Source organism: Falco punctatus (assembly GCF_963210335.1).
Source record: "Falco punctatus genome assembly, chromosome: 10".
NCBI lineage: Eukaryota > Metazoa > Chordata > Aves > Falconiformes > Falconidae > Falco > Falco punctatus.
This window is the reverse complement of record NC_137590.1, coordinates 15,330,102-15,350,205: the sequence shown is the minus strand read 5'-3', so window position 1 is coordinate 15,350,205 and position 20,104 is coordinate 15,330,102. Positions and strand designations below refer to the sequence as shown.

Sequence of the window (20,104 nt, the reverse complement as noted above, 5' to 3'; positions counted from 1 at the left end):
ACAGCTTTGGAACTAAAGCGTGGCCGAACTTCCAGCAGCTTCTCCTAGGGAATGGGTAGGATTTGCCGGCCACTTTCCTCCCTTTGCTCCTTGGGGGCTGGCAGGCACCCACCCCAGTCCTTCCCCACCGTCACAAACAGCCGTGCTAGGGCTCATGCGTGTATCGGGGAAAGGCGGCAGACCAAGCTGTGGTGCCCCTCTGCTCCCCGCCGTGCATCCCCATGTGGCAGGTGGAGGGGGTGGCTGTGGGGTGTTGGTGGGGGCCAGCGCTGCCCATCCTTGCTCTGGAGAAGACATCTCATGGGCTGACGAACCTGAGATTGACCCTTATGTTTCACCATTCTCAGGTTAGACAGTCCTCGAGGTGCCCCTCGCTTGGGCAGCCACTGAACCCCATGCCTTGTGCCCTGTACCCCATGTCCTGTGCCCCACGCCATGTGCTCACCCAGACCCCCCAGCCTCTGAGCAATTTGGAAGACAAAGCAGAGAAGCAGCCCCTTGGTTCTGCCTTCCCACAGTGGCACTTCAGCTCCTTTCCAGCCCGGCTCAGCCCCTGGACTCTCCATGGAGCAGCCCCTTCCCAAAGGGATGCTGGTGGGAGTTTTTCCCCTGGAGCCACCTTGATGCACGGGGTCAAGGCTGTTGAAGAGGGAAAGGGGTGTCTGGCAGGGCTGAACCCCTGCCTGCACACTGCCTGAGCTGGGCTGGCAGCTTGCTCCCCATGCTTTCACCTTCATTTTTGTTCCTGCCATTGCACATTGCTGGGGTGGCTCACAGCAGCATCCAGGACTCCTTCTGGGCTCGGCATCCCAAAGCAGGTGCTAGAGGAGCAGCAGGAGGGATATGTCCCCAGGCTGGGGACGTGCAGCCATGGGCCAGCTGAATGGCCGCGTCCATGGGTTTAACAGCCAGCAGTGGATATTCTCGTCTGTGTTCACAGGCGGCATTGTGACTCTGATTTTATGGTGGGGTTGCCTGTGGGACCTACCCGATCCTCCTAACATCCCCAGCCAGCTGGCCCTGCATGCTCCCATGGGGGCTTTGAGTTACTTGATCAAGCCAAACTGCTGCAGCACATGGGCATCTCCTGATTCAGACTGAACCAGCCAAAGGCCTTTGCTCCTGTCAGGAACTGGTTGCGGCCCTGCAGGTTTTTGCAGCTGCAGAAGGCAGGCAGGAGGGCTCATGCCATGCATACAAGACTTGGAGCCGGGCCCCTCTCCAGCCACCGATGCAAATGGCAGGAGGTGCCCAGGGCCTCTCGGAGTGTGAGTTGCATCATGCAGGGACCCAGGGAGAGTGGTCGGTGCGAACCAGCTCCAGTCAAGCCACATGCATGGGCTCAGCGAGGTTGGGAAGAAGCAGGGATAGTCACGGCCTTCACCGCTGAGCGTGGGACCCCGTGCCGTGCTCCTGAGCAGCCTGGGATGCACAGGGTCCCATGCTCAGCGGTGGAGGAAAACTTCCCTCTCTACCTTGATGGGAGCAGGGAGGAGGGTAGCCATGTGAATGCAGGCCCTTTGAAATCCTGGCCCTACTTCTCTCCTGTGTGGAATCTTTTTTTTTTTTTTCAAAGAAAGGAGGTGCATGCCTGGGTGCACTGCAGCCATTGGTAAGCACATGATGGGGGCTGTACAGAGCGGGAAAGCTGCACACCTGCTTGAACAGGCATCGGCTGCATTTCAACATGCGTAATGAGTTGGGAACAGCCCAGCTCGCCTGGTGCAGAGGTTTGCATCTGGCTGTGTGGGGCAGAGCACTGGGCTCCATGAGCTGAGCTGAAATCACCCAGTGCCACTGTTAAATGGGGACATGGCAGCTCAGGGATGCAGTGCCCAGGGTTGGGAATGTGCAGAACCACATATGGGGCTGCAGGGGACCGAAAAGGTTGGGCTCAGGATGGGTCTGAGCTTGGCACGGGCTGTGTGGTTAACTCTGCCTTAACGATTTTTGAGAGCTGCCTGTTCCTGGGAACACCACTAATGGAGAGTCTGCCTGCACCCCAGGAAATTCTCTAGCACCTCATTATCTTCAAATAATCTTCACTCCTAATGCACTTCCCTTGCTGTGTTTCCTTGGGCCATCAGCATCCGAGAGAGGGAAGACAGCTGTCCTTCCCCTCCGCAGCAGCCGCTGCCGTGGTTGCAGACGGCAGCACCCATGCAAGCAGCAGGAGCGTCAGGGTGTGCTTCTGCAGGGTCTGCCCTGGATTTGGAATCTCAGTAACACAAAAATCTTCTGCCCATCTCTGCAGGTGACAGGGTGGGTTTTTTTGGTTTGGCTTCCTAATACTATGGGATGGAAAATTGCTTCTCTGATGATAGGGATGTCTGGCTGCTGTATCTGGCAGCCTCACGGCAGAGTGATTTGCCGTAAGTGTGGAAAAATGAATGTTAAAAGCTCATCAAGTAAGATGAGTGAACTAACTACAAAGACAAAGGGAAGGATTTTTTAAGATCGGCACTGACAAGCTCCGTGCAAGATGTGAGCGGGCCTAGAAAGCTGTCAGAAAAAGGCACAGAGCAATCTGTGATCCATTTTCAACCCCTTTCGGGATTTCTTGCTTTGTTTGGATCCTAACACATTCCCACGTGTATGGTATGGACTGAGCCAGGTGCACCTCTAGGTACCCCATACTCAGCCAAGACTATTTCAACAGAATGATTCTGGATTTGCCCAGGAGCAAAGGAAAGAAAAATCTTTCAGGCAAGAACTAAGGGAACTGCAGAGCCACAGCACAGCTTTAGCTTCTCAAATGCCTGTGTTGGAAATCTGTGATGGGCTGTTTTTAGGGGTTTGGGGTTTTTTTAAGCTTTACATGATAGGCTTGCAAAGACAAAAAAAAAAAGAGGAAAAGCCAAACAGAATTAGTTTCTCCAAGCAAGGTTAATTTTTAGTAAGTTTGGGACAGAGCAATGAAGCAGCGGTAAACTGCTCCCAGCATCCCCCATTGCAAGAGGGAGCTGAGCAGAAACGCAGTAAGGCCTTCTAAGAATAATTAGAAATCATTTCTGCAGAAGGGAGAAAAAGAAGACGCAGGGCAGCACCTGCCTTACCTGCAAACCCACGCTGTCCCCGGGGAGGCGAGGCAGAAGCCAGCTCCCCTGCGCCAGCTGCCTGGCCCCTCTCGCCTGCTCTCCTCCACCCTGCCACCCCCATGCTGGCTTTTATGGCCTTTCGTGTCACTCGGCTGAGTTGAGCCGGGCTACAGCGAATTGCCGCACTTTCTGCTGGCTTCCTGTTTGTTCATCGCGAGCGTCTGTGGTAAAATTTCCATTACACGATGGACAGACAGGGCGGCAAAGAGAAGTGAAGCAAAAAAAAACCCCAACAAAAACCCAACCAAAAACCCAACCCAACTCTGCGTTTTAGTGGTTCTCTTGACTCATTTGAAAATGAGAAAGTGCCCGGCCCCTGTTAGATAGAGAGGGTGGTGAGGAGGGATGCTGTGGCTGCGGGAGCTGCAGAGCATCCTCCAGTGTCTGGGTCCACCCTGGGCATGAAGCTACTCTGCTTTCCACTCTCTGTGCCCCTGAGGGGATGGAGAGGTCTAATTCCTCAGTTCAACAAGCAGAAGACCCTCATTTCCACCCAACCCACCAAAAAAGTGTGTTTCCTAAATGCTGCCTCTGAATGAAGCCTGAGCACAGGCAAAGCTCTGTCCTGCTCTGACCAAGGGCTGTGGCGTATGTCTACATCCCCCTCTACCCTAAAGCCACACCAGCTGAGGTGGCAGAGGCCAAACCCAGAGTGGAGAGCAGCCTCTGCACCTCACGGCTTTAAAGAGAGCAGATCTGGAAGAGGAGTGATTGATTTTGATCTTTCATTTATCCTTGGTGTGCCCGAAAGAGCCATTTTGGTTGTAGAACAGAGGAGAGCAAAGGATAAGGCGGAACACTGCCTGCCATGAAAATGGGGATGCTACCAAAGGGTGCAGGTGCACCTGAGGCAGTGTCCCTTGGTCTGGAGGGGCACAGCACATTTCTGTGGAGCTGGAGCAGTGCGTGTATAAGGCAGGACACACAGCTGTGGGGCAAGCTGCGCTCCTCGCTGCCTCTGCAAAGGGTGGTTTCCATCGGCCACTGCAGAGTCTCTGACAGCTCCTGGTGTGCTCCAGCCTGTGTTTCTCCCTCAGCCCCACCAGTGCCCTGGGCTGCCCCTGTCTCACTCTGCTCGGTGCTGAGCCCTGCTTTTGAGGGTGTAAAGAACCCCATGTCCTGGTTTCTGAGCTGAAATGGGGCTGCAGAGGTAAGCAATGGTGGTGGTGGAGAGGGTCAGTCTGGTGGCTCAAGGACCTGGGTTGGGTTCACCATCTTCTTCAGTGCCCCTTTCCAGGAAACGCTGCGTGATGGCAGAGGGGTTGTGGAGCTGCAGCCCAGCTCTTTCCAAGCTCCGTGTGACAGTGCCATGTTACCCCTGGGAAAAGCTGCGACACTGGGAGCTCGCTGTAGCCTTGGTGTAGGTATCTGCACAGGATCTCTTTGGTGGGAACTATCTGCAAAACCTCCTCGGCTGCAGCGTGCAGCGTGTGTGTCCCTCTGCACCAGCAAAGGCAACGATGAGTGCAGGAAATGCCTCAGTACCAGCACCAGTGGTATTTGAAGGGTATATTTATAAATATGAATAAATAAATATATATATTTATATTTATATATATTTATAAATACATATAAATATACCAGCTGGCCATTTGAAGGGTATATTTAGCCAACCAAGTCACATCCTTCAAACTGGGCTCAGAGTGGAGGTCCTGGTGCCAGAGTGGCTCCCAGGTGCAACAGGCCCAGGGTCCTGCTGCAACGAGTGGAGATCTCCTCCTTGTCCCTGGCTCGGGCTTGCCTGTTCCCGAGGGATGGATGCCTGCAGGGAGGCTGTGAGCCCATCTCCTTCCCTGCATGCTCTGCCTTTCCAGTCTCACTGCTCAGGGCTCTTGTTTTCCTCCCTGTTTGTGTCACAGGGGGTTACCTCAGCCCGGGCTGCTCAGGGACTAGGCGATACCTGTAATGAACTCATCAGTGTGGCCCAGTGAGCTTGGAGAGGCTGCACTGCTCAAACCCTCCTTGTCTCTTACCGCTGCTGTTGTTTGCATGAGAAAAGAAGGAAGGGGGGCACTTGCATATTCTTCTGTTTTTTTCTTGCACTTAATTAAAAGCAGAAAAGGAATACTCATGATCCAAGATGTCTTCCTCTGCTCTGACTGTGTGTGTTTTAACACCTGTGCTTTCCCCGGAGCACAGCTATTTAGTGCCCGAACTCAGCAGTGGTGGGATGCACAGCAGGTCCTAGCAGGGCAGAGACCTCTGCCCTTGGTGTGAGCCGACCTGCTCCTACCCAGCAGGGAATCTTGCATCTGCAGCCCGCACCCATGGGTGCTCCATACTGAACCTACCCTTCCCCAGCACAGCTTGTGGTGCTACAGAGAAAACATGACAGTCACTTAAATAGCGCGACTCTCAGTAGCTGTCTGTCTTCCCAGCTATGGTGTGCGAGTGTGCTGCTGCTTTTGTACCTAAGACTGCAAGGTGTCATTAGCACAACAATATTTTTTCCCATTAATTAATTAAAACAATTGTTTCAGCAAGGAAGACAGGCAAAATAGCACAATTTTGCAAATGTATTTGCTGAGCACTGGGAAATGAAACAGTATTTGATAAACTGCTGAAGCCCTTGCTGCTGCTTCTCAGGGATGTTGCACTGAGTTTCAAGGTGTATGTAATTTTACTGGCTAACGAGCCATGTAAGACACTAGGGATAAGGCTTAGAAAAGAAAGCCAGATGAGCTTGGACCGGCTGCTAAAAGCCACCAGATGCACGCTGCAAAACTCTCGTGCCTGCCGTTAACCAGACCCCTGCTCCACCCAGCCTGCTGCGGCCAGAGCCCCAGGCGTGTGGTGTGGGGCAGCCCCCGGCCAGCGGTCGGTATGGCTCTGCCATGGTGGCTTGGCCACAGCAGAAATGTAGTGCAGATCATTTCAGCCCCCAGATGTTGCTCTCCACCTGCACAAAGCCACTGAGAATGGCAGGGCAGCTGCAGAGCCCTGCTCCAACCAGGACTGAGACATCTGTAGCCCTGGGCTTGTGAAGGACTCCCAAAACAAGGAGAAGGTTCCCGAAGTGCTGCACTGTAAAATCCTGATGGCTGGAAGCTTGAGCTGCAGCCATTTTTTTCAAATCTTACATCGGAGATCTAGGGCATATTTTTTCAAAGAAACACAATTCCTAGTTTGACATTGCGGACAGTTGCATGTCGCGTCTTTCTCCTGCGCTTTGGATCATTTTATTGAACTCTTTCCCAGCCCTTTCTCTTCTTGTTGCAATTGTTCCGTTTGGCCAGAGGGGTCAAAAAAAGCGTATGTTTTTTTGAGGTCAAATAAAGTCTTCTAAATGTCTCTGATTTTTATATATGTCTCTGTGGTGAGCGAGCTTGACCAAGGATTGCTTTCAGCAACAGGCAGTGTGAATTTAACTTAAGGTTTCGGTGAAAAATTTTCCAGTGGCCTCAGGTAAACACGTTAGCATATAACGTGTCGGATGTATTGTCTGATCACCGGCCTCAAATACTCCTCATACAACATTTCCATTGCTGTTTTGATAAAAACTTCTGAAAGAACGCCTCTGTTAGCAGAGCAGTGTTTGCAATGCGAGCCTCACCAGCAGTTAGTTGCAACACATTTTCTCGTTTATAACACGCAGAAATTAAGCATTTTTTTTTTACAGTTGGCCAAGATGGTACCCTGCAGAGCTGCAGGCTGGAGATGCCAGGTCCGGAGAGCTGTGGCACGCTGCTCTGCCCAGATCCAGGTGCTGCGGGGTAGCAGCAAGGCTGCTGCTTGTGCTCGTCGGTGCAGCCCACTCCTGCAATGAATGCCAAGTTCTCAGATGAGTGGTGGGGCAAGCATGCACGTTTCAGCCCACAAGTTCTGCCTCTTTCTGTACAAATAGGAAACAAACGGTAGCAAGCTCAAAAGGAAAATGAGTCGTTTGTTCTGACCCGATTGATCACAGCATTGCTTTCCAGCCCCAAGCCCTGGAGATGCCTCAGGCAGTTACCTTTGGCTGGTGACAATGACATATTTCATCTGTTTTCAAAGAAAACCAAGCCCATCTGCAGCAGAAAGAGAAAATACAACCTGAAAGCTCTCCTCTCAGGTGCTCCTGCCTCAAAATGAATGTGTTTTCTCTTTGATGGTCAAGCAGATATCATTCTCGGCTTTTTGTGTTTTTTGGTGTGTTTTTTTTAACCGCTTCCATCTATTTTTAGTGACAAGGAGGTGGTGTTGAAGAGCCTCTGCTGCTGGTCAGATCAGCTGTGGTTTGGTTGCTCTAGACGCTGGGCAGGAAGCAAAGCAAAGCCGGCCCAGGCACTGTGGGCACTGCAGGCACCGCGGGCTCTGCTGGGGCTGGCGGTCCTGCAGCAGGGGGGAAGGACCCCCATGATGGCTGATGGCGGGGGGCTGCAGCCAGGTTTGCAGGCACCTTGCAACAGCAATAAATCAAACACCTTTGGGAAGTTTTTTCGGTTATTTTAACAGGGGAGCTGGAAGTGTGGCGTTGCCCTGGTGTGTAATGAGAAAAAAGGGATTTTTTTCCCCCCTTTTCCCCTGTATCCCTGTGTTTCAGAAGGCTGTGGCTGCTGCAGGGGTGGCCGTCCTGCAAGCTGTCCCTGCTGCTGGTCAACAGAGGCGTGAGCTGGGGCTGCAGCAGTGCTTGCCTCTCCCAGCTGTGCCTGGGAAGCATGGTGCTTGCGGCTCAACAAACCACGACATTTTCTTCTTTTTCCGCTTAATTAAAATGGTGTGACCCTCGCAGGGCTGTTTGGGCTAGCAAGGAGGGCTGCAGTGGTGGTGCGGGCAGCACTGGCTGCCCTGCTGTGGTGTAACCTCATGGTCGGGGCTGCCTAAGAAAGCCTTAGATCGGTATCTTGGCAAAAAAAAAGTGGTTTTTTTGTTCTCGCTCTCACCGCCCCAGCACGATTGGCCAGCATGGCCGGCACTGGGGTGCACATGTGTGTCCCGGCCAGGAGGGCAGGGCGGCAGAGGCGGGGAGGGCAGCCACCTGCCTCCCACGCAGTGTTTCCGACGTGGGATGTGGCATGTTTGCTGCCAGCAGTTTGTCACAAACAAAAGAAATTAAATTTTATAGCGCTGGTAATAACAGGGTGGGAGACAGGGGCCTGGAGGATGCTCCGGACCGTGGCCACGGAAGGCTGAGAGGATCCAAGATGGTGCCGTGACCTGGGCATGAGGGAAATGGCAGCGGTGACGAGGCCACCTCCGGTGGAGGCCACCAGCCACAGCTGTTTGCTGCTTAGTTTACCATCGTCACCTCAAGTAGGGCGCAGAGGAGGGGAGGGGAAGGCGCCATGTTTTCAAGCGGCGGGAGCAGCACAGTGTGGGCACATGGCTGGTTTGCTGAGGTAAAATATGGCTGTGGTGGCATAACCTGGGTTAGCCAGTGTGAAATGTGGATGTGCTGAGGGAAATGTGGATCTATTGAGGGAAAATGTGGATCTGCTGTGGGAAAGTGTACATCTTCTGAGGCAAAATGGGCATCTACTAAGGAAAAATGCACATTTACTGAGGAAAAAATGCAATCTAGGACAAAAGTGGATGTACTGAGGAAAAATGTGGATCTGCAGAGGGAAAGTACAGGTCTTCTGAGGCAAAATAGGGATCTACTTGGGAAAGATGCAGATCTGCTGAGGGAAAATGTGGATCTGAGGAAAAATGTGAACCTGCTGAGGAAAAAAGCAGATGTTCTGGGGAAAATTATGGAAGTACTGGGTTAAAAGCAAAAGTTCCCCTGGATGCAAAGTCCCAGAGACCTGTGGGCTGCGTGGTCCCTGTGGCCATGCCCATGGGACAGGATATGGGTCACTTGGACCTTAATGTGGTGGCAAGGAGAGCCGTGCCATGCTCTGCCGTGCCAGCCACTGGCCATGGGTGCTGGGGACTGCCTGGGTACGTGGGTGGCATTCAGCAGCCTGGAAGTGCTGCAAAACAAGACGTGGCAGTCTGAGGTTCTGGTGATGCCTCCTCCTTCCCACACCCTTCGCACCAGGTTTTGTCTTGCCCTCCTGTGGCTGAGTATCCCACGGCTGCTGTCTATGCCTGTCGCAGGCTCACTGAGGCCATGGGTGCAGAACACCCTCTGATGGTGGTGGGTCACAGCCCCATTGCACCCAGAACTTCTCCACCCACATGCCTCCCTGGGCCACTTCCTACATGTTACCCATCGAAGGCTGTATCCACCGTGTTTCAGGGAGTCTGGGTGTGTGGATTGGGATGAAGGATGTTGGGAAAAAAGAGATGCTTTGCCCTCCCATCCCCCCAAGGAAGTGTTGTGGGATCTTCATTCCTATGGTGGACCCTGGGGGCAAACCCTGCTCAAGACACACACATGATCTCGTGTCCCTCAAGGAGGCCAATGGCACTGCTTAAACAAGGTCTGCTGGGGTTTTGTACATGAAGGATGACGGTTGCATTCATTCATGGGGTTGAGCATGGTCTAGAAAAAAGACATCAGGCTCCTCCAGCACCAAGCTCTTGTGCCAGCGGCTGCAGCCCAGGGGAAGGGCTGTGGGTGCAGACATGCTCCTCCATGGGCCTGGTGATGCTGCTGTCCCTTGTCCCACCACTGCTCACCTGGTGCCCCAGCCAAAACCCCCTATGTCTGCCTATCCTGTGTTTGTGCTTATGAGCTCTCCTTCCACCTACGCAAGGAACTATTTTTAGCAGACACTAATCAAGTGTCAGTGCTGGCTCCGAGCGTGGCTTTCAAGCCGAGGGCTCATGCTTTGGCCAAGCACTTGCAGGAACTCGGGCATGTGTTTTCTTTTAAATTTAGTTGAGAATTTATACAACATGCCGCAGAGCGGTGGCAGTTATTTTGGGCTCATCACACCTGAGCCCACACTGAGTTATCACCAGGCGACTCTCCACTTCAGCAAGGGCCTGACAGAACATCCCCCTCCCAGCCCCACTCCCCTTGCCGCCGGCAGTGCCTGCCTGCCTTGCCTAACCCCTCAGAAGCCAGGTCCAAGCCAGGGATGCCCAGCTGAGGGGTAGGTTTGCTCCTCCTGGCCCATCTCCAGCACAAGGATGTTGCATTGGTACTTTGAATCATGCAGGAATGGAAAATACTCTGTGCTCATCCACAGGATCACAGTCTCCCCTGACTAAATCCACCTCGTGGGACTGGCCAGCTCCCCTTCCGCTGAGGTTACTCTAGCCTGCTAACAGCTTCCTGGAGACGGTTACGAGCCCCGCTGCTCACCACATCTCGAGCCGCTCTGATTCAGCCAGAGCAAGCTGGTGTTTGGGTGAGCTATGTTTCACTTCAGCGCTGAACTGAAACAGTGGCTTGGTGCTTTTAAAGCTAAAGCATGGCATGATCTGAGCTGAACTTCAGCTTCTTTGCAGACATGAAGAACTGCCTCTCCTGTGGTACCAACCTTCACCGGGATCTAGAGCATGGTATTGCCTCCCCAGCGCATGGCAGCAAGAGCAGGGAGCTGGGGAATGGAGGCAGTGTGTTTTTCTCCTGCTCACAGCCCTGTTGCAGGCAGGAGACTCTGGTTTGAGTGGTGTTATCCTAGCCTTGCAGAGAGGCTGCAGGCTGATCTCTGTCCCCACCAGCTCCCACGGGGTGAAGGCTCCCTCCCTGCCTCGGTAGCGTTAGACAGAGCAAGCGCGTCCTGTAGGGTAGGCTCTCCCTGGGGTGTAAGAGCTTCAGTGTTCAGCAAAGAGAAACACGGACCAGCTGCCTGTAACCAGCACAAAGATGGAGCCATAAAAACTGCTCCATGGCTGTAGCATCAGCCGCTCCTCAACAGCAGGGTCTCGACCTCCCACCACCACTCACAGCATGTCCCTTCCCAGGGCAGCAATCCCAAAGGGTGGCAAAACCTTCTGGGCACCAGTGGGAAGTGACAAAAGAATGGCTCCATTCAAGAAAACCAGAGAAAAATTTATTATTTTCCTTTATAAAATATCTCCAATAAGTTATATAGGCAAATATTTAAATTAAAATAAATTAACTCCACTCTACGCTGGGACATGCGACTGTCCACAATGTCAAACTAGGATTTGTGTTTCTTTGAAAAAATATGCCCTAGATCTCCAATGTAAGGTTTGAAAAAAATATCTATGCTTGGTGAGGAGGAAGAAGAAATCTGCAATGGACAGAAGGGGTTAAGGTGCGGTGCTGAAGCTGCCTGGTGCCAGCGGCATCTCCACATCTAAGTGCTAAGAGCGTCTTCATCATCGCTCCAGTCCGGAGGAGCATCTGTCCCGAAGTACCGATCACCAAAGTTCCCTGCGGGGAGAAAGAGAGAGAAGCAGTCACAGCTCTGCAGGGAGCCCTGGGACTGTTCTCCAGCCTGCCCTGGCCCCAGCAGGCACGGAAACCAAAGCAGGTTTATCTGACAGATTGAACAGCACTAAAACTCATGTAGCAGCAGATCTGGAGCAGCCTGGAGGCTGTTTTAGCACCCTGTGGCAGGGGTGTCTCCTGGCATAGCAGAGGTGAAGACAGAAGAACATAGTGAGCTTGTTTGGGATGAGCTTGTTTAAGGTGGCAGCTTAGGGAATGAGGTGAGCACGGGTCTGCTCCAGATGTCCCAGCTCAGCTTGTCCAGGTGGGGCTGGAGGAGGCTCACGGCATGTGGCATGGCTCCCTCTGCCAACAAGGCTATGGCTGCCCGACAGCTCTCAGAGCGTGTGTGTTGATCCCAACAACCATGCAGCAGCAGGACCCAAGAGAAAGGCACTGTGTCCCTGGGTGAAATAGCAACAGACCTGAGCTGCTGCTGACAACCAGGGCTGGTGTGTGGGCCAGAAGCACCAAAATTCCCCCTGCAACAGGTCCTTCCTACCCAGATACTCACCGATGCCAGGGATTATCCGGAAAAGGTCATTCACCTTCTTGTCCACAGCTGTGGTGATGATCTTCACCCGGGGGAAAGCATAGGCGACAGAGTGGACACCCATCTCCGCCATAAGCAAGGACAGGAGGAAGATCTTGTCTTCTGGGACATCATGATCCTGCAGGAAAGACACAGAGACAGCCCGGGGTCAGGGTATCCAAGACTTGTTATGGCCCGTTCCTCCAGGGAGCAGCACTCCAAGCACTCCCTTCCTGGAGCCACTTTTTCTCCTCTCCTCTCTGTGGCCAGCTGGGGTTACTGGGCACAGGACCAAGACACCAACTAAATCCAGGCTGTTGCTACACAAGGAAGGGGTGACTTTGTCAGTGCGTGGTTACAGAGTCACCCCAGCTTGTGCTGTCTCCCATGACGCTCTCTTTCACAAGGAGGAGCCGGTTTCAGCACAGAGCCCCTCAGCATGGCTGTGGCTGGTGTTTGGCATGTTACTTGCGAGCAAACCACCCGTCCTCTGCAGCGTGCCCGACATCCTCCGTACCAGCAGCACCCTCACTGCCATCATGGCTGCCGCGCCTGTGGAGACCGTGCAGTCCATCAGGATGACGTGGTCTTCGCTGATGTCCTTCGGCAGCCGCAGGTAGTGGAGCTGGGCAGGGGAAGAGAGATCAGCTCAGAAGCTGCAGATTGAAGGTGAATGGAGCAACCAGCGCCCTTCTCTTAGAGAGGTGAAGGATCTTTCATGCATCTCTATCTCTGGGACCCCAGCTGTCAGCTTGGAGCCAGGCACTGGTGCAAACACTTGGGACAGCAAACCAGTCCCTGCATGCACAAACATGCTGGCAAAGCCCACTTCAGAAGCTTTCAAAGCACTCACTCCCTGCCAAGACCAGCTCTCAGATCACTGAAGAGCTCTCAGGAAATACCTGAGTCACCCCCTGCATGCAGGCTAACACCAGGAGATGCCCTCAGCAGGCCAGGGCCCCGGGCTTTACCTCTGGCTCGCCTGTGTTGCAGTTCGTCTGGATGAGGATGGTCCCGATGCGGACATCCTTGCACACTGCTCGCAGCGCTGGCTCCATGGTCTCCCCCGCTCGCAGGATGGACACCCCGGTGATCTGCAGCACACAGCAAGGGTGAATGGGAAGACACATGGCAGGAGGTACGCGCCACCCCAGTACGGCACTGGGTCTCGACAGTGGCAGACTCTAATGGGTAACCCCCAAGTGCATCCCTTCCAGAAAGGTTGTGCTGCTCCCAGTCTGAGCTGTCTCCCTCAGTGGGAGGGCAACAGTGGCACATTGCTGAGGACACCCTTGGCTGCCTGTCCCCATGCTATAGGGTGTCATATTCACGAGAGCAGGTGCCAAATCCAGGCCTGATGGAAACCCTGAGAAGCCAGGATGTCCTGCCCCTGCACCCACAGGGCTTACAGTGTAACCCCATGGGGCAGGTCTGAATAGTACTTTTTGCTTCCACTTACTTGCTTCCCGCTGTATGTCCTCCCTTCGTAGTCCTGTCCCTGAGGGGTCTGCACTGTGCAACTCTACAATGTAGAACCATGTGAGAAGCATTACCAGGAGCTCTGATGCAGCTCTCAGGGGTGCCCTGGCACCAGGGAGCCAGCCAGCTGCGGGCTGCTCTGGACCATTGGAACATGAGGCTGGACAAAGAGCTGTCATGCAGGGCCAGGCCATTCCTCCATGGCCTCAGGGAGCCCTGCCCCTTTTTATAGAATCACAGAATCGTAGAATCATTAAGGTTGGAAAAGACTTTAAGATCACTGAGTCCAACTGTTAACCCAGGACTGCCAAGTCCACCATTAAACCATGTCCCTAAGCACCGCATCTACACATTTCTATGGAATCACAGGAGAATCTAGGAGGAAAGGGCTGATACATGGGGAAGGTTGGAGGAGCAGCACCAGGACCGTGCTGGCTCCCTGGCAGTTACAGGTTAGCAATCGGAGAGGAAACACAGCGCCCACTGCCCACCCTCCCAGCTACACCCCTGAACCCACCTGGAACGGGAGCAAGGAGAGCGCGTGCTCAATCAGCAACCGCATCAGCCTCTTGGAGTAGAAAATGAACTCATCCCTACTGGTCTCCTTGTTTCTGGAGGGGAGGGAAAAGCAATGTAAGCTGTGGACCAAAATGTACCCCAGGAGATGCTAACAGAGGTCAGAGGTTGCATGCAGGAGGGCAGCCCCTGCCCCTGTCTGGCTCTCAGCACCTTGTTTGCACAGAGGCCACTGGCTGAACCTGGAATTGTGGTGGCAGTTTTAAGGTAAAAAGCAGAAAAATTCTGGCAAGACCAGGGAGCACTTACAGCACAGCTCCTCTGCACATGGCCCACTACTGTCTGCCCTCTCCCATGTCCCCAAGCCACGAGGACAGGCACAAGTAAGATTCGGGACTCCAAAGCAAGCTGAGCTCACCCCAGCCATCAGCCAAGCCCCATCCCACCCCAGGAGGCTGCAGCGATGGGGGCTTTACCTGATGATGGTGTGCATGCCCCTCACCTGAGGGGTGCTCTTCAGCACACTGAGGGTCTGAGGAAGGGGGTGGCACTGGTGCGCAGAGGCCAGGGCGGCCCTGAAAACCAAACACATGGTCAGCAGGTCTCTGGGCAAGGCTGCCCAAAGGCTGGTGCACAGTACATGGCCGAAGCCATCCTCCCAGATGTCACCTCACACTGCAAACGCACACCAAGGCCATCCAGCCAAGCCCAACAAGCGGCCAGCCCTGCCCAGTCCCCTGCGATGGCAAAGGGACCTGCTCCCACGAACGGGGCAGGCAGCGGGTGGTCGGTAGAGCCAGCAGGACCTCGCAGCCCAAGGACAGGCGCTTCCCTTCCCAGGCAGCTGACCCATGGTTGGCTCATCTTGGTTTCGGCTGGTTGGGAAGAAAGCGGAAAATAAAATCAAAACCTTCTCCAGAGTCTTGTGGTGGATCCTGAACTGATGGGGTGAGGAGGAGCTGTTGTGGTTGCCTCTGTCCTACAAGTCAAGTCACTGTCCCCATTCAGGGATAGTCAGATCGACACCAAATTGGGAACAGCTTCAAGACTTTTATGGCTGAACAGGACTGGCTTGTGTGACTCATCTCAACATAACTAATAGGGTTGGGAGCTATTCTTGGATCAAGGGAACACCATTCATGGGGAAGTGCACAATGGAGCCCCATTAGTCACCTCTCTCTTTGACAGCGGCAGTAATGAGATGAAGGTCACATCTATTTGGCTTCCATAAGGCTGGGCAGGATGGACAAGCAACTTTGTCTGGGAGGAGGGCTGGGGTCCGAAAGCCACACATCAGATCACACACATGCCAGCAGCTGCATCCCAGTCAGAGAGATGTTGGGGAGGAGGAGAAGAGAGCAAACAAACAAAAGCTCCAGGTGATTAAGATTTCAAATCAAGCAGAAACCTGCATTAATTGCACACACAGAGGCACACAAGCGGAGAAGACAGAAGATGACTGGGTAGGAATGGAGGAGGGCAGAGCTAGATGACTTGAGGCCTCCATCCATGTAGCCATCTCCTGGTCTTGGCTGACCAACACCAAATGAGACATTCCCAAGGCCTGTGGGTACTTAAGGGCTCCTTCTGGTTTTTGCCAGCTCCAGTCTGGCATAGCAGCAAAGGGAACACTCCTGAATCCGAGACAGCTGGTGCCCACGTGGAGTGTGTGGGATGGGTTGTGCTCCCAGTGCAGGCTTGCCCGCTGCTGGCAGAGCCTGGCTGGGCTGGGGCCGAGCCCAGCGTGTCCCGCTGCCCGCAGACCCCACCGCCTGTTTGGGACAAGCAGCCCTCAAGGCCCTGGACCTGTTGTCAGTGAAGCGAGCTCACTCTGTTAGTCACTGCTGCTTGGGTTGGCTGCCTTTGGAGATGCTCCCACGCTGGGGCTGTGCTGCTGGCAGCCCCAGCAGCTCTGCCCCCACAGCCCCCCGCCTCCTTTCTCCTGCCAGACCTGGCCTGGGGACAGATCCTGGGGGCACAGCCCCACCTAAAACCCTCCTGGCCCCAGGGGTGCAGACCCACATGGTAGGTGAGCACCTGAGCCCTGCCTTTGGCAGACGCTGGTGCCCACACAGGGGCTGCCTGCTTGCCTGCTTCTCGGGGGGCAGAGATCAGCCCCCCAGCACAGAGTCACACACCCTCTCACGGCCCCAGTTGGGTTTGCCAAGGTGACAAACTGCTGTCGCCCAAACCAGAGGAGCTGTGGTGGCCGTACAGTCATAGCCCACAGGGCTGTCTCCTACACACCACAGCCCACCCAGGGGCACAGGCCTGAGCTTGGCACGGCACCTTTCCCCTCTGTCACCACCAGGTCCGCCTCACAGCATCCCACCATGCCAGAGGGATGGGCAGCCGCTCTCCTGCCCTGCTCTCCATGACGCTTCAGGTGAGATGAGGTGTGACCTGGCTCCCGCTCCCTGCCGCAGATGCCAGTGAGTGCTCCTACCTCCGAGAGCAGCCCTGTGTGCCTGGGAACACCACCCCTGCACCCCGAGCTGTCAACAGACCTCCGGGAAATGCTGTCAGCATTTTGTCACCGAGCTTTCCGCACCTTTCCTGTGACACCCGCGCAGGGGCTGGTGCTCAGCGCAGGGATGGGAAGGTCTGGATGCCACCCCACTCGGCCCCTGTTCCTGATGGCAGAGAAGCCACTGAATGCTGTCAGGTCCCCATGGTGCTTTCTGGGGGAACTGCGGCAAGTCCCATCTTTGGGATCGGTATGAACATGCTTTCCCAAGCCCCCTCACCCCGGTTGGGTATGCACAGCCCCAGCAAAGCAGGACCCTGTGAGCTGCCTGCTCAAAGGCCCCCAGTCTGGGTTAGTAACGCAGCTCACCCTGCACAACCCTCGCCCCCATTCCCCAGCGTTAGTGTCACAACCAAAACACTGCCATTAGCATGTCTCCTCACATATCCCAGCGCAGCTTCCTCTGGTCACCAGGTGGGAGGGATGTTCAGGGGAGACAAGACAAGGAAACATGAGAGTTTAAGGGGAGAGGGACAAACATGACATGAAACAAAGGAAAAAGCACTGTCATTAGTCAAAGGGGGAAAAAAAGCGCCCAAATTGATCTATGGCTCCGAGATGTGCCCAGTGTGTGGGCCACCACTACACAGACCCCAGCACACCTCCCTCAGGGACCAAGCCATGTCACTGCCACACTCCACAGCACCGGCTCCACTCCTGGCTCCACGGGGAGAAAGCTCCATCTGATCTCACCGCCCCAGAGCCACAGCAGAGACACTGTCCCATCCCTGTCCCAGGTGGTACCACGCTGCAACGCCAGCTGCAGCTCTCAGAGCCCAGAGGAAACGCGCAGCTCTCGCCCAGTGCTCTGCTGCAATCCCAGAGCAAGCACAAAGTGTTCAAGGTCAAGCTTGCAAAACCTTCATCCAACCTGCCCTGCATGCAAACTGCTTGTGGGCTCACAGGGGTGTCCACCTCCTGGCACACTGGAGGGATGATCTGCTCAAGCCTCGGAGAGTCTGGAAAGCCGAGAGCGCTGGGAACACGGGGAGAAACCCAGCTCTGAACTGAACATCACTGCCCGACGGGAAGAGCTTCCTTCCCCCCAGTTCACCTGGACCTGCCCTCAGATCACCATCCCTCGGAGAGGGGCTGCAGGCTGAAGACGAGTGAAGAGCTCAGCTTCTCCAGCAGCTGCCCGGCCACAGCCACGTCACCTGCGGTGGAACCCCTTGCCCATCTCTGCCGGGAGGGACAGAGCGAGCAGGGCTCTGCTGGCTGCGAGCAAGGCTTCCTGTCCCTCCCCCTGCCAGGCAGGACCGCGACGGAAAATTCAGACAGGCAGCCATGAGCACGTCAAGAAAACGTCTCATTTTGGAAACTTATTTTTTTGCCCCCTAGAACAAAAGCGTTAAAGGAAAAAAAAAAAAAAGAAGAAAAAAAAAAAGAAGAAGAAAGAGAGAGAAAGAAAAAGAGGAAGGGGTGACCATCTCTCAGGAAGGCTTCAGGGAACATCCTCAGCTCTTTGTTGAGCATGCTATCAAGCAGGAAGCAGACAAGAAACATCCAGCTACAAAGGAGCTAATGCAGTCAAGGCATTTCAAACACGTACAGCAGCTGGCTTTCATGGCTGACATTTCAAACAAGGGCTATTAAACTGCGCCACGGGTTGATATTTAAAGACACAATTGGCAAAGGGCATGCCAAGATGATCGAGACCTTGGGGGTGGGGAATACTGATTAGTGAAGGGAATCAGCTGAAAAGAACACTGGCTCCAAGAGCTGGGCTGGCTTCTGAAATCGCATGGCAGAAGGGATGGAAACCAGGCTCAGCTGAGAGCACTGTGCCTTGGTGGGCATGGGCTCACCGGTCTGGCTCCTGCTGCTGGGCTCGAGGAGAAATACTCACCTGGGCACGCATGGGAAAGGAGTGCCTGTATGTAATTACATGCCCAGCACACACACCATTAAACACGTGGGAAGCAGGACAGGAAATATTCCAACTGCAAGGACGCTAAGGTCTGACCTGTGCTGAGGGAATACAGAGGAAGGCAATGATGCTCCTCAGCAGCCAGGAGGAAAACAAGGCTTTCAGGTCCAGGGAATGGCACCAATTTCTTTAAACTCCTCAGAATTCACCCATTTGATCAGCTGAGAACTGGGGAGAAGCACTCCTTGCCTGTCCCAGCCACCTGCTAGGTCAGGAAAGGCAGCCCAGGGCCAGCCTGGAGCACAAGAGCCAGAAAAGCATCTCGGACTGGGGCCAGATCTAAGCATCCAGGTTTCATTCTACCAGCTACAAAGGCCTCATTGCGTCCCTACGGCCGCCAAAAGGCAGTGACATCAGAACAACAACTGTGACATTTAGATGAAGCCATTCAAGACAAGCGCATAGGGAACTGTTTTAGATGAAAAGCTCCGTATTTGCCAAGCGCATCTCACTTGACATGTGTGTCTCTGTCCACCTCGCTCCTCTTGTGAGTGCAGAGCCACAGAGGAGCTGATGGGAAACTGCCGCAGCAGTAAGAAGCACTGGGACACCAGGAGCGTAAACAGATTTTTTTCCAGGAAACTTTTTCCAGACTTTCTGGCAAAGGCATAAATGGGAACCATGAGCCTTAAACAGAACATAAAAATGTCTGTGGCTGTGGTCATCATGGAGTTATTTCTGGAGGTCAGAGTTATCTTTCTAAACACGCTATCATAAAACTACTCACACTTTCCTGACGTGTTATTAAATACCTGATTTTTAAGGTTCACAAAAGGATCGCCTGTACTGAGTACTACTTTGATTAGAGTGAGAATCACTGGAGAGAAAGGAAATTTTATACATGTGTATACTTATATACATACACATGGACATATATACATACACACAGACATTAGTCTACTCTCTAATGTTACTCCCGTAATTTTTTAAACCAACAGACTTCTCTCCATGCTAAAGAGCACCTTCCCACCTGGACCTCCAGACACACAGGAAAGCTTATGCTGTCTGTATGGAAATGTCAGGCCCCATGGTATTAAACAAGCAAATGGAAATAAAATAGAACATCCAGCGCCTAGTCTAGGAAATGAATGGCTTCAGCAGAAATAAGTAAAGCAGATCCTTTTCCCTGCTCATCTTAGGTATTTTAAAAGCTTGTTGTATGTCAAATGTAAATTTTAGGGTTGCTTGCATTAAGTGTCTCCACGCAATGATGGAGAACTAAATGAAAACCCATTTGCAGTAATGCATCCCTTCTGCTTCCTACAAAAACACCTAGAAACTTAGCTGGCTGCTTAATGGAAGCACCAGCGCTAAAGTCCCATCTGGATCCACATACTGGAGAGGTGAAGGTAATCAGCATACACTTTATAGCATCCACCTGCAGGTACTGAGAAATTAGAAATCCTGCTGGATTAGGGTATAAGTATTTTCTTGGTCCCCAGGCAGTTGCTGTGTGGCCTTTAGATACCACAGGAAGGCAGGCACCTCCCGCCACGCCAAAGCTGCTGCGCTCCTGGGGGCCATCAGGCTTGCAGCCGAGAGCCTCTGCATGCTGCAAGGGATCCAGGGCTCCCACCACCCTCCAGCCACTTTGGTTAATCAAATAATAGGTGTTTAATGATGTTTCATCATCAGGGATGGAGAGTGGCTCTGAGCAACTGTTCACCTTAGAGGATGAAGGGATATAAACCCCAGGATGCAAAGCCTCCCCTCTTGCAGATATTGGAGGTCCCCAGCTAACAAACCT

The 20,104-nt window shown here is 53.6% G+C and overlaps 1 protein-coding gene across 6 annotated transcripts in view; it reads right to left on the bottom strand.

Annotated features, from left to right (window-relative positions):
* The window catches only part of UCKL1 (uridine-cytidine kinase 1 like 1), a 34,131-nt gene that overhangs the window by 382 nt on the left and 13,645 nt on the right, over positions 1-20,104 (bottom strand). For 3 of the 6 annotated variants that reach the window (XM_080405769.1, XM_080405767.1, XM_080405765.1), the window contains 8 exons: positions 16,811-16,830; positions 14,377-14,475; positions 13,902-13,995; positions 13,365-13,427; positions 12,877-12,999; positions 12,423-12,530; positions 11,888-12,044; positions 11,323-11,777 (listed from right to left, as the gene is read on the bottom strand). In XM_080405769.1, the coding sequence (XP_080261895.1) occupies positions 11,692-11,777; positions 11,888-12,044; positions 12,423-12,530; positions 12,877-12,999; positions 13,365-13,427; positions 13,902-13,995; positions 14,377-14,475; positions 16,811-16,830 (750 nt within the window). In that variant the 3' untranslated portion in view covers positions 11,323-11,691. The other 3 variants (XM_080405770.1, XM_080405768.1, XM_080405766.1) reach the window with 3 other exon arrangements.